Genomic DNA, 12,091 nt, shown 5'->3' with positions numbered 1-12,091 from the left:
GATAGAATAGGCATTCAGCAACTCATGCTTGCCACAAAAGGCGACTATGCTTGTCGAAAGAGGTGACTAACGTGATTGGGTGGACATGCTCATTCATTTGGTTGACACATCGGTTCCCAGTTGCACAGTTCGACGCTCATGCTGTTGATCACCGGTTGGTCTGGTCCAGACTCCACCACATAGGTGGAATATTTCTGAGTGTGGCACAAAACTAAACTCACTCACTTCTACAAAAACTGCGTTATTATAATTTAAAAAAAACACAGACCTTTTGAACATCAGAAGTATATAACATGATTAAATACCTCTGAAACATTTTGATTAACCATTCACAAGCCAGTATTTACTGAAGGAATGGTACTGTGAGTATTTTGAATTCACACCTTGTTATCTGCTACTCCTGTTAAGACGTAGAGTTTTGATAATGCATAGATAAAGACGTCACATCACCCTTTACAGAATCATACGTGGTCAGTTTTATTATACTAAGCATCATGCATGAATCAATCGTACACAACCTCCTTCCACATAATCATTACCATTCAGCATCATATTTATCTTTAACAAACACCGTAGCCAATACATGTAAGTCATTCGAGCTACATCATGCAGTTGCAAATTGCTGATTAACCTTATCTGTGCTTCAGCCCTGTAGATAACTGTCCACGACTGTTGATGAGGCATCTGTGAAGGTCCGTGTTAGAATACAGATCTTCCGCAGCCCATGCTTGTCGTATAGAGGAGACTAAAAGGGTGGTCAGGTTCACTGACTTGTTTGACACATGTCATAAGTTCCCAGGTGCGCAGATCAATGTTCATGATTTTGATCACTGGATTGTCTTGTCTCGATTATTTACAAACCACCGCCATATTGCTGAGTGCGGCATAAAACGTAAAACTCACTCACTGTAGAAACACATTGCAGATTTGGAGAATGTACATGTCATATGTAAAGCTGAAATCACCTGAGGAAATTATCACTCAGAATTAACCAGTAGATTGTCACAGTTCACATCTAACGGCCATTGACGAAACGCTGAATAAAAATAGAAGATAGGCACAGTTCGTGCTTAGAAACCTCATCCAAATACCTGGCGTATCTGTCGATTATGTAGTTGCACTGATACATACCTGGAATTAGCATATTCTTATCAAGAAATTTGAAAGACATTCATTTGGGCAGATAACAAAATACTTTCTGGATATGCGTACACACGGTATGTTAGCGATGTTATCACATACTCAGAAAAAATACAATTGCATGTCGAAACATCTCAAAAGTTGTATGATCAACTTTTTGCAAGCACACATATTCAGCCGAAATAGGTGTTGTTGCTGTGCCCTCAAAGGACACATTTCAATGCTCCTTTCAGCATACTTATCTTTGAATTGAAGGTCTTTTTTTCTCCTCCTGATACCAGCTTGATTTGAACAACAGCAAGAGACGAATTGTATGCTCCAAACACTGGCCATTGGTCATCGTCCACTTCACCTTCGCCCAGGGCCACAAGTTGAACCATCTTGTTAAGGTCAAATATGGTAAGGATGTTCCTTGTACCATCATACAGAAGCCCATGGCGCAATGTCCCAACTGTTCCTGAACAGGTGGACAAAACGTTTTCATAGCATCTCATCCTCTGGCCATCACTCCAGACCTTCGCACAGATTCCATCATGTATAGGGCAGTTGGCGATAGCGAGGCACCTGGACCCTACCTGACCACTCATGCAATAGTTGTTGTCCAGTGAGGATTCGGTAGCCACGCCTATTTCCATAAGTAAGCCACGCTGTTGAATTTCAGAAGTGATGTTGAAGTCTGAATGAACCTCCCAATAGCTGAACGTGTTTTTGGGTAGAGGTGTAACAGCTGTCGTTCCAACGTATTGTCTCAATTTCCTTTTTGCAGAAAGTTGAGAATTGACTAAGAAGCCTTTGTTATTGACATGGACCTTATTGCTGTTGATTCGTTCCACGTCGAACTTTAAAGCAGGGTCTGCAAATGTATAGGGAGATTGCATTGGTAACTGCACACCGTCTCTCAGGTTGATACCAGAAGTTCAAATTCACTTAAAACATTCACTAGACGTTATGTATATAATATGCATATGGTTACGTCGAGGATTGGTTTCACCGTTAACTTGTGGGAACCAGCTGCAACCTGGTGCGGGTGCATCACATTGTTGAAAGGCACGTGCAAATGCCGTGCATGTCATCAGCTGCGTTTTGCTGTAAAGTTTTGTTAAAAATTTGCCAATTTTCCCTGATTCTATCATTTATTGAACGCATTGCAAAATTATTTTAAACCTTACGAGTTTGTTTTAAAATACACCAATACAACATGATGGAATTTGTTACGAAATTCTGCTTAGAACAGCTGCCTGAATAAGTGGCTACATTGACACCAGTGAGTCTAAACGTTTGATAGGAAGTATATTGCAGATAAATCGTTATCAACCAGGCCTGTGATATGGTTGTATCTGTCTGCACATCTACTTACATGATATAGGATCGGTGTCACCGATACGCTCTGCTCCATTTCCCTCTTCGTTTTCTCCGTTGTGTTCTTCCTTGTTTCCGTTCTCGCTCTCCAGATCCACGTCAACGGACTCCCTTTCTGCATCATAAAATGTTCTGTGTTGTAAAGTATTCTATAGTGTTTTTCCTTCATGTGTTTAAAGTGTTCTTGTCAGGTGGTACACATCCAGCATTCGGTTTTCTTTTATTGCCAATTCATAATGATGTTGGAATGATCATGTTACAAGTATTGAAACAAGCATTGCATATATTGTCAAAATAAAGACCCGTGACATGTAATGGTGCCAATAAGCAGTGCTAACACTCTCAGTGTGTTAATATCTTATATAACATGTGAAAGCTTACTGCCAGTAATAACTGAGAACACTGGAAGGTAGTTGGGAGGTAGTTGGGTTGTTTTAAGCGTCTGAAACCGTATATGTCAAAGATGCAGAGAGACATAAACCCGAGTATGTAACGATGATTTTCCTGTCCAGTAAGTAACCGTTGTTGGCAGTGATAAAACATTTAGACTATGTCATCATAAGATATTCGTCCATAAACTATTACCAGCTTCCACAGGTCTGGTATCATCTTTTTGATCGCCATCTGCTCTGTCTGGAACATCTGTAATCATAAATGATTTTAAGCCCATTTGAATGATTTTTTTTAAGAACAAATGATCAATTTATATTGAAGACTTCTCTTCAATATAGAATGAATAATCGTCACCCCTGAAAAACAGGTAAACTGATCAAGTAGTGCTCATTTATGTTTTTTTACGTGTACATAAAAAGGCATGGATAGTGTTTTGGGGTATCAACAGCGTCTTTAAGTTCTGTAAAACACAGCCTTTTTTCTATATTGGAATGCCTCGGGGATGATTCTCTCTTCACGTAGTCTGCTTCAATAATTTGGTGATTGGTCACGACTACAGCACATTAAAATGTTATTAAAAATGTGTATCTTTGTGAAAATTCTGTGAAATGAAATCATCAAAGACTATAGCCTTACTTTTCTCAGACGAAGAAATACCATCGTTAGTTGGTCCCTCAAAATTGGCATATAGATTCAGGTAACTGCCATCATCCCCTTCTGTTGTCTTAATGTCACATACAGTGTGTAGACTTTTTCCAAACTCCCGTGTGCTCTCCTTTGAAAATGTCACATGAACAGGGACAAAGTCAAACAACTCTGCTTCCTCAGATAAAGCCATTTCTGTCCTGAATTTAACAGACTTCTTCAACATCAGCATATCGCTCTTGTTGCCAAGCTCAAGTAGTTTCCCTGTGTAGCTATGGGCATTTTCGCACCTACTCAACATCTGCTTCAGCTTGTTGCTGACCCTTCTAGCCTCATCCATGTCAGACAAATGCCTGAACTCCAGAGCTTTCCTCACTTCCGCTTCTCGTCTTGTGACTATGTCACGTAGGCTGTTGAATCTGCTTGTCAACAAATCCTTCTGTGTGTTGTGCCTCTCCCTCATCATCGCCTCTTTCTTGTTTGATTCATCGACCATCCTTTGGATGTCCTGTAATTTGGCTGCTAGTTTCATCTTATCTTCTTCTGTTTCTTTCTTTTCAGCAAAAACAACATCGTCCAGCTCCTCACTCTGACAGTGCTTGTGGTGGGACCGAGCGCATTTTGAACAAATGAGGATCTCACACGTTTTATCGTACAAGTCCAAGGCGTAGGATTCGTGGTCTGGACAAAACGACCTCGAGGACTGAAAATCCGCTGCCACCATATCATTTAGTGACATCATCCTGTGGATGCTAGAGCTCTTTATCTGGTTGTGTGCAGCTTGACATGAACGGCAGAAGAAGGACTCGCAATCTTTGCACCATGATACCGCATTCAAATTATGATCCTTGTTGGTGCATTTGATCTCTGAAGGCTCATTGTGAACAGTAGTAGCAAGGGTTTCTGCTTGGGTGACAGCGTCTTTTAGGAATATGAATTTCCCTTTGTCAAATGACTCTCGGCAGAACATGCATGTTATGGTCTCACCTTTACCGCCAATACACTCGGCACATGCTGCGTGCAAACAAGGGAGAAGATATGGATCTGCACCTTTGTATTTGTATGGCTTCTTACAGACACAGCAACGAAGAACTCTAGCTTCAGATGCCATGACGTATGATCGATCCTTCACGAACCACTGTATCGATACAAACAAGACAACACATTCACACAAGCGAATACCTTTATATACTACAAACAAAGAGTATGGGAACACCCTAATATATGATAGCCTAAATTTAAACGTAGGAAGTCTGTCTTCCACATGCACTAGGCTGTTGTGTTTGGGCGTTTGAATAAAAAATGGTGTGTTTCTGCACCCTTGTGTTTCATTGCACTCAAACTCAACCAACAATGTTTCACTACGAGCTGAAACGGCGTTTGAAGAGCCTATTAAGCACACAAAGGTTGCCTTTACCTAAGAACATAAACATCCTCACTTATGTTGTGTTTATATATGTCTATCATGACAATAAGTATTTCATTCAAATCTAGTTCAGGTGTTTCGTGACTGCTTTGACACTGTGCGACCCCATAGTCTGAGCCATATTTGGATAGGATTTACTGCATATGTGGATATAATAACTTACCCTAACTGTTGTCAGAAGTCATTATTCAAGCATCGACATCTGTAGGTTATGTCACATTATTACACTTCCAGGGCGAGGATGTCTGTAAACGTGTCTCCACTAACACACGCCCTTGCGCAAGTAACACCTGACGCCATTCAGGAAGTAATGTTGAGCTAGACTTTGCTACGACACCTATGACCCGTTCTGTTGACATATAATGCGCTAATACTGCACCGGTGTGCTATATTTAGCCTTGGGTGTCTGCCTCGGTTGATTCTAAAGGATCTTGGATATGGCTGATGTAATTTGAATGACTCCACATGTACCCACTGCATTAAGTGCAACTATTTCGGAGCCAGCTGTGGATGGATGCTTTTGTGGAATTGTGTGTGAGCATCTATCAAACAGCTAAAGTAACAGCATTTTTTGTAATATTTAGTGTTGATGATTTATGCCGAATATGACGACACATAAATACGAGGGAAAACCAAGTTCTATGGATAGTCAACTTCTTTATTGCAGTGAGTACGACGTTTCTGCATAGACACTAACATCGTTATCAAGCATCTCTCCTCTGAAAATGCCTCTCAAAAAAGTTGACCTCATATACTTTTGTTCCGTTTGTGTTCCGTCTCTTGTGTGTTGATTTACCTTCAGTTATTGCGATCTATGACCGTTTTTTATTTTTTATTTATTTTTTTTATTGTGTTGCGTTTCATAGTCAAGATAATAATTTTGGACTTTCATATTTCTTTACAATTATATCTGTTATATTCTAGTTACTTTTACTCTCCTTCGCCAACAGCTTTAATATATTACCATAATTTGTATGCAATCACGACTTGTTTTCAGTCATGATGTGGTTGAAATATTGTAGATGACTTAAAATCGTAATTCACTCACTTGCGTTTTATGTTCCTGTGCTCGGGATAGGAGCTGAATGGCAGTCATTAAGGTTCTTTTATTGCTTTTATAAGGTCAGACTATGCACGCATGTACAAATACTGTTGGTGGCTTTGTTAGTTTGGAAACAAGATACAATGTTCGTAACGACGTACAACCTGAACATTATCAGTAGGCACATGGAACATGTAGGACATCATGCTGAGTACATAATCAGTGGGCGTATAATCAGATGTCTCCTTAACACTCATGTGACTTTCACCGGCCTAAACAATTATGATACTAAGCGTCTAGTATGCATGCTGAGTGAGTGAGTGATAAGGGTGAGTAAGTGAGTGAGTTGTACTTAATTTACGATTACACACCAGCGGTCAGCCCAGAACCTAGTTACCAAATAATATTGTCCATGACCATATTTGAAGAGATATGTAATATGTATGGAACCTATGAAACGTGTGTCCAGGTAAAATCAGTATCCGATCCTCAGAGAGGGCTAGATTTCAGACTGACGGTCAAAATTTATAGCTGGCCATCCCGATGGTCTGGTAAAATTTTTGATGACCCGTGACTCATACATCCTTAAATCCCTTTGGGAATGATACCATTCTGAAGTTACCAGCTCTGGGTCTGTGTGGGTTAGTGGCTCGTTTCATGCACTGGAAACGTATTCCATAAATGATGATCAGCCTCATCACATTCATATCAATTCAACCATGATGAAAATAGGGGTGTCGGTCATGCATAAAATAAATAGAGTGAGATTATACATAAAAGAAAGTGTTTATTAGCAACGCACATGAGTTACTGGAGATGTTTTCCTTAATGTATGCTTACAACAAACAAAACTAAAACAAACAACACATTCTTCCCAGATACAGGACATTTTCACACTTCCTACAACCAATAACACACATATATATATCATCCTGGTGTCGTCCAGGCCTCTAGCACTTACAGTCCCTTGAAACATGGTCACATGACAATACTCGTAAAATTAGCTCACACACACTGTGTCTGAGAGAAACCTTTCGTATGTTTTTTCGCTGGAAGGTTGGGCAGTAACTACACGTCCGTCACACATTGGTTATTTCACACTGATCGGAACCACCCCCATCCTCTTTGAAAATGACAGAAACCGCATTCAAGCTGGCGGTCTGCCTTGGCGGAGCCAAGTGGAGGATAGAAAGTGAACATTCAGCCACACAATACAGTGGAAGCTGTCAAAACCTGCGTCTGTCCAAACCAGCAAGTTGTCCACACCGGCATAAAATCTCAGTCCAGCAACAAATAGTTACATTTACATTGAAGAGGAGCCCCCTGGTGATGGGAGATACAGAACCTGGGGTAATCTAGATTTGCTTCAATGTTTTAGCAGACAGACAGTAGGGAAAATAATGTGAAACACACTTGAGGAACTCGAAAGAGCCACGGAGTCACTGAAGGACACTCTACCGCAGAACCGTGTTAGTATGAATTCCTAGAGTTGCATCCCCTTCACCAGAAGACAACGAGGACCACCAACGTTGCCAAGAAAGAAAATAGATATATTTGAAAATTTGTGGACTGTTCTCAGGTCAGTTGTAACGCGATGAGGTGAAGATGAAACACAATCGAACAGGGAAACAAATGTGGAGATGTTGCTGGCTGATCAATTCAAACTGGGAAGTGAAGAGTACCGACGATGAACTTTAATATTAACGAAAGAGCAGCCAGGGTGAACCTGTGATTCAGAGGAAAATCACAAAAAGCACCAATTGACCTCGTAGCTAAACTGCATCTTTAACGAGCTCACAGCCTGTTCACCTCAGTGTGTAATTTCGTGGCTGGTCCCCGTTTGCTGTAGACTCATGAGTGCGTATTTTGGATTTACGAGCATGTGTATATAAACGATCTTCGTTCGGACTACATGAGGAATTTCATACATCTGTGTTGCCATCGTTACGTCAATAACAATGTGCAAAACGGTCATGATATTCTTTTCGGTTACTACCAGCATGCCACGGCAACAGGGTAGAATAACAAACACAAAGATCCAGGTGAGCGGGGACACGTAATTCACCCCTCTAAAGGTTCACAACATTTAAGATTTGACCTTCGTACCCAAACCAACCATCTTTTATTGAAGTTCCCTCGTTAAAAATCCTGGGTCTGCGCTTGTGTTCATTCTGGTACGTAGGTCCCGAAATGTTTAAAGTAAATTTCAACTTGCTACATTCTTCAAACGTAGTATTTTGGTGTTTTTAATTTATGGCGAAATCACACTACAACCAACAACTGGGGGGATGATTTAAATCCAGCTGGGTCCAGCTTGGTCCAGTCCCTAGTTTGGTGATGTACCTTCACTTGTCGGCGATCAATGTCCCATTTTCACATTGTATTGTTAAAAAATAATATTCTACATTTAAAGATATATGCGAGCTCACTTTAACGAAGTTTGTGATAATTTAGTGAATTTGCAGGTTTTCGTTAGAATGGTTTTTTATATATTATATGTATTATGAATTTAGAACGCGTTTGAGTGACAATATGGCTGAAATATTACCGACGTGACTTTAAATCTTAACTCACTCACTCACTCACTGTTCCTTTCTGATCATCACACATAGATCCCATTGACAGTGTCAATGTGTCATAAATCTGAAGTTAAATGCCCTTGGTTCGCCATTCCGTGTGACTTGAAAACACACACACACAGAGTCACGCACGACCGACAGACAGATGTCAATACATTATGTAGTATTATCTGTAGTATAGCATCCGTGAATCACAATCCTGTATAGACAGAGAGAGGGAACAAACAGACAGACAAAGAGAGACAGAACAGACAAACATAATTAATCTTGTTCATGATTATGTCCACACCATTCAACCGAACCACATATTCTCACCAATCACACCATCATGCAACGTATCTTATTATTGGAAATATAATATCATGTGTGTTTTTTCGATATTTTCATAGTGGAGCGTTTTCGTATCGATTAGCAAATTCACACTGCGTAACACATTACATGACAACTCGTCAGCGAAGCGAAACCAATACAATAGGCTCACGGATATCGGATACCGCAGACTAAAGTGATGGACCGAGTCATGCACATAGTAATGCCTGCTTCCCATAAAGGAACTTGATATAGTTTGCCATGCACAATTACGTTGAATTTTGTCCTGGTCAGCAGAACGTTCGTATCGCTAAGACACTCGTAAGCCTATGATAAACTTCACGACATGTCTTAAAGTTACGAACGCTTTGTGAATCTGGACTATGATAAACTACGCGTACCAACCAATCATCAACCAAGTTCATAGCTGCATGTCTGGTCAGGTTGTACAACTGCCAGTAGATCGTAAGGTGTGGGGTTTGAACCCGGGTGCGTTATGCTACAGAAATCTCAAAATGTCACTTGGGGACATTGCTTGCGCTGGTTCAAAGAAGATTAAACAATGATCGTTCGACAGTGGTATTTCCATATTTAGCTGTGGTATGATGTCACAGCTGGCTAGCACAAGGGCGTTCTCTCCTTCCTGAGGATTGCGACCAATTATGCGCCGTAATCTTAGGCAATGTCTCTTTTACATAAAAAAAAATGGAGAAAATATACCCCAAAATGTGAATACCACTCTCACCTACATCACACAGAGAAAATATTAAGGCAACTCTCAAGTCGAAAACTATCGTAGTATTTGTAACTCTTTTGACATGTGTTTCTCGTCACACGATTTGATTTTAAGCTGGCTGATTGTGTCCCGAAGAGACTGGTTTAATCCTGGCATAATTTATCAGAAATCTCATCAGGCTACGATAATAATCCATATGTACATACTCATGTTATTGCACATGTCCTAATCAGCAATACAATCAGTAACGTCTCATAAATAATCGGGATTCCATGACTAACGATGCGATCAGTAATGTGTTAGGTATAATTAGGCGACATTCTAGGTCTGGCGTCGTAGTCACCAATGCTGTCAGTAATGACTCATATTTAATCGGAATTCTGTGACTATCACCCTTATCACCCATGCTATCAGTAATATCTTATAATTAATCGGGATTCTATAACTAACTTCCTAATCAATATTGCTATCAGTAATGTCCTAATCACAACGCTATGACAAATGTTGAAGTGAAATTGTAAATTAAATCAAGAATCAATGACGTCAAATGACGTCTTCAATCCAAATATTGATTTATTTTTAATCTGATCAATCATGCTAAACATTACTGAATTCTCACACGCTCAGGTAGCATGACGGACAATCTGCTTACTCGAGTCTGTACGCTATCATGATCGCCTGTTCCGTCACTGATGCTAGGATCGCCGACCATGTACACTAAATTCTCGCAAACCTTTCACGTGATAGATATCCTAGCAAACTGAATTGGTTCATAACATGGTCGTATTTGCACTAATACATACCCATATGATCAAATGTTTGACTAATCGATCTTCCGCTATGGATTGATGTTACCATCCTTCTTCTTCAGTGGATTTTTCTGTTTTTTGGGTTTTTTTTACTCAGAATGCAAGCTATCATCTTTCCCCATCACACCAGCACAGACCCACGTAAGCAACACGCGCAGCCGGACGCCCTGCACACCTTCAGTCCACGTGCGCCAAAACAACGTGCACGATGCATCGTCATTGAGCTGTCCTTGTGAACATGTATTAACTGACTATACGCGATATCTGCCATCGTTTGTTATAGATCAGTCAGCTGTTGCTGTGGTGCTAGGTTTCACCCTGAGTCACATTCATCACCCGTGCTTTTATCGCTATGGTTGCTTCTGCCCATTAACATTTTTTTCATGTGCGAAGAACTGTAGGTGGGGCAGCCTTGTGGTTAAAGCGTTCGCTCCTCTCGCCGAAGACTCGGGTTCGACTTCCCATATGGTTTCAGTGTTTGAAGCCCATTTTTCGTGTCTCCTACCGTGATATTAGAATGTTACTAAAAGCGGCGAAAGATTAATTTCACTCATTCACATGTGCTAAGAAGTAACAGGCTAAATTGTGGATATCGAGTGGTTCACTTCAGAAGTAAACAGAGATGAATGAATTAAATAATAATTAACAATAATTGATTTCTGTGGTGTTTGGTGTCCATTTCGAAGCTGCGTCCCCCAGTTTTACCCTGGGTAACCCATGCTGACTGTTGTGTGCTAGAAGGTTATAATAACATGGCTTATGCCACCGAGTACCACTTTCCTGCTCAGTGAACAGAGGTAATTTTGAACATACTCACTTGCCTTAATGTGACGTAATATATCACATATGGTTCAGTATGGTTCAGGACATAAGTTCTGGAAACACTCAGGAGTCAAGAACGGTCACCCATCCAAGGACACTCCCCGCGACCAATGTTGCTAACTTTAAATGATTATGAGTGAGTGAGTGAGTGAGTGACTGAGTTGAGTTTTACTCCGCACAATATTCCAGCTATATGGTAGCGGTCTGTATATAATCGAGTCTGGACCAGACAATCCAGTGATCAACAACATAAGCATCGATCTGTGTAATTGGGAACCGATGACATGTGTTAACCAAGTCAGCGAGCCTGACTACTCGATCCAGTTACTCTCCTCTTACGACAAGCATAGTCGCCTTTTATGGCAAGCATGGGTTGCTGAAGGCCTATTCTACCCCGGACCTTCACGGGTCAAGTGATTTGTGATCTAAAGGCTATGGGTGAGTGAGTGAGTGAGTTTGGTTTTACGCTGCTTTTAGCAATATTCCAGCGATATCACGGCGGAGAACACCAGAAAATGGGCCTCACCCATTGTACCCATGTGGGGAATCGAACCCGGGTCTTCGTCGTGACGAGCGAACGCTTTAACCACTAGGCTACCCCATCCCGCCCCCTAAAGGCTATGAACAGGACCATACACGGCCACAATAGATCGGTTTAACGCCACTTGATGTAATGATGTAGGAAAGTCTGAAGGGATGGAAGTCTCTGAAGAAGGAGGGGAGCAGGGGTATCCTTCTAACAAACCTAATAAAATGTCAATGACGAAGTGGGATTCGAACCCACATTCAAAGATATGAAACAGGCGAACTCCGACGCCTTAGGCGATTGGA

At 40.9% G+C, this 12,091-nt stretch overlaps 1 protein-coding gene across 1 annotated transcript; it reads right to left on the bottom strand.

Moving 5' to 3' along the window:
• Positions 1–452: 452 nt before the first annotated feature.
• Positions 453–5,290, bottom strand: LOC137269813 (E3 ubiquitin-protein ligase TRIM45-like). Its single transcript, XM_067803650.1, has 5 exons — positions 5,127–5,290; positions 3,529–4,675; positions 3,085–3,141; positions 2,498–2,614; positions 453–1,993 (listed from the first exon to the last, which is right to left on the bottom strand). The coding sequence occupies exons 2-5, from the start codon at positions 4,646–4,648 to the stop codon at positions 1,344–1,346; spliced, it is 1,944 nt and encodes a 647-aa protein (XP_067659751.1). The 5' UTR covers positions 4,649–4,675; positions 5,127–5,290; the 3' UTR covers positions 453–1,343.
• Between the last annotated feature and the right edge of the window lie 6,801 nt (positions 5,291–12,091).

This window comes from Haliotis asinina, unplaced genomic scaffold (genome assembly GCF_037392515.1).
Source record: "Haliotis asinina isolate JCU_RB_2024 unplaced genomic scaffold, JCU_Hal_asi_v2 scaffold_17, whole genome shotgun sequence".
NCBI classification, from domain to species: Eukaryota; Metazoa; Mollusca; class Gastropoda; order Lepetellida; family Haliotidae; genus Haliotis; species Haliotis asinina.
This window is presented reverse-complemented; position numbering and strand designations above follow the sequence as displayed.

What these genes read in the sequence shown, in the direction of transcription:
- LOC137269813 (XM_067803650.1), bottom strand. Translation starts at nt 4,648, where the DNA reads ATGGCATCTGAAGCTAGAGTTCTTCGTTGCTGTGTCTGTAAGAAGCCA. An exon ending in TACCAGACCTGTGGAAGCTG is followed by an intron (nt 2,615 to 3,084) that starts GTAATAGTTTAT and finishes TTTATGATGCAG; the next exon opens with AAAGGGAGTCCGTTGACGTG. An exon ending in TGACACCGATCCTATATCAT is followed by an intron (nt 1,994 to 2,497) that starts GTAAGTAGATGT and finishes ATACATTTGCAG; the next exon opens with ACCCTGCTTTAAAGTTCGAC.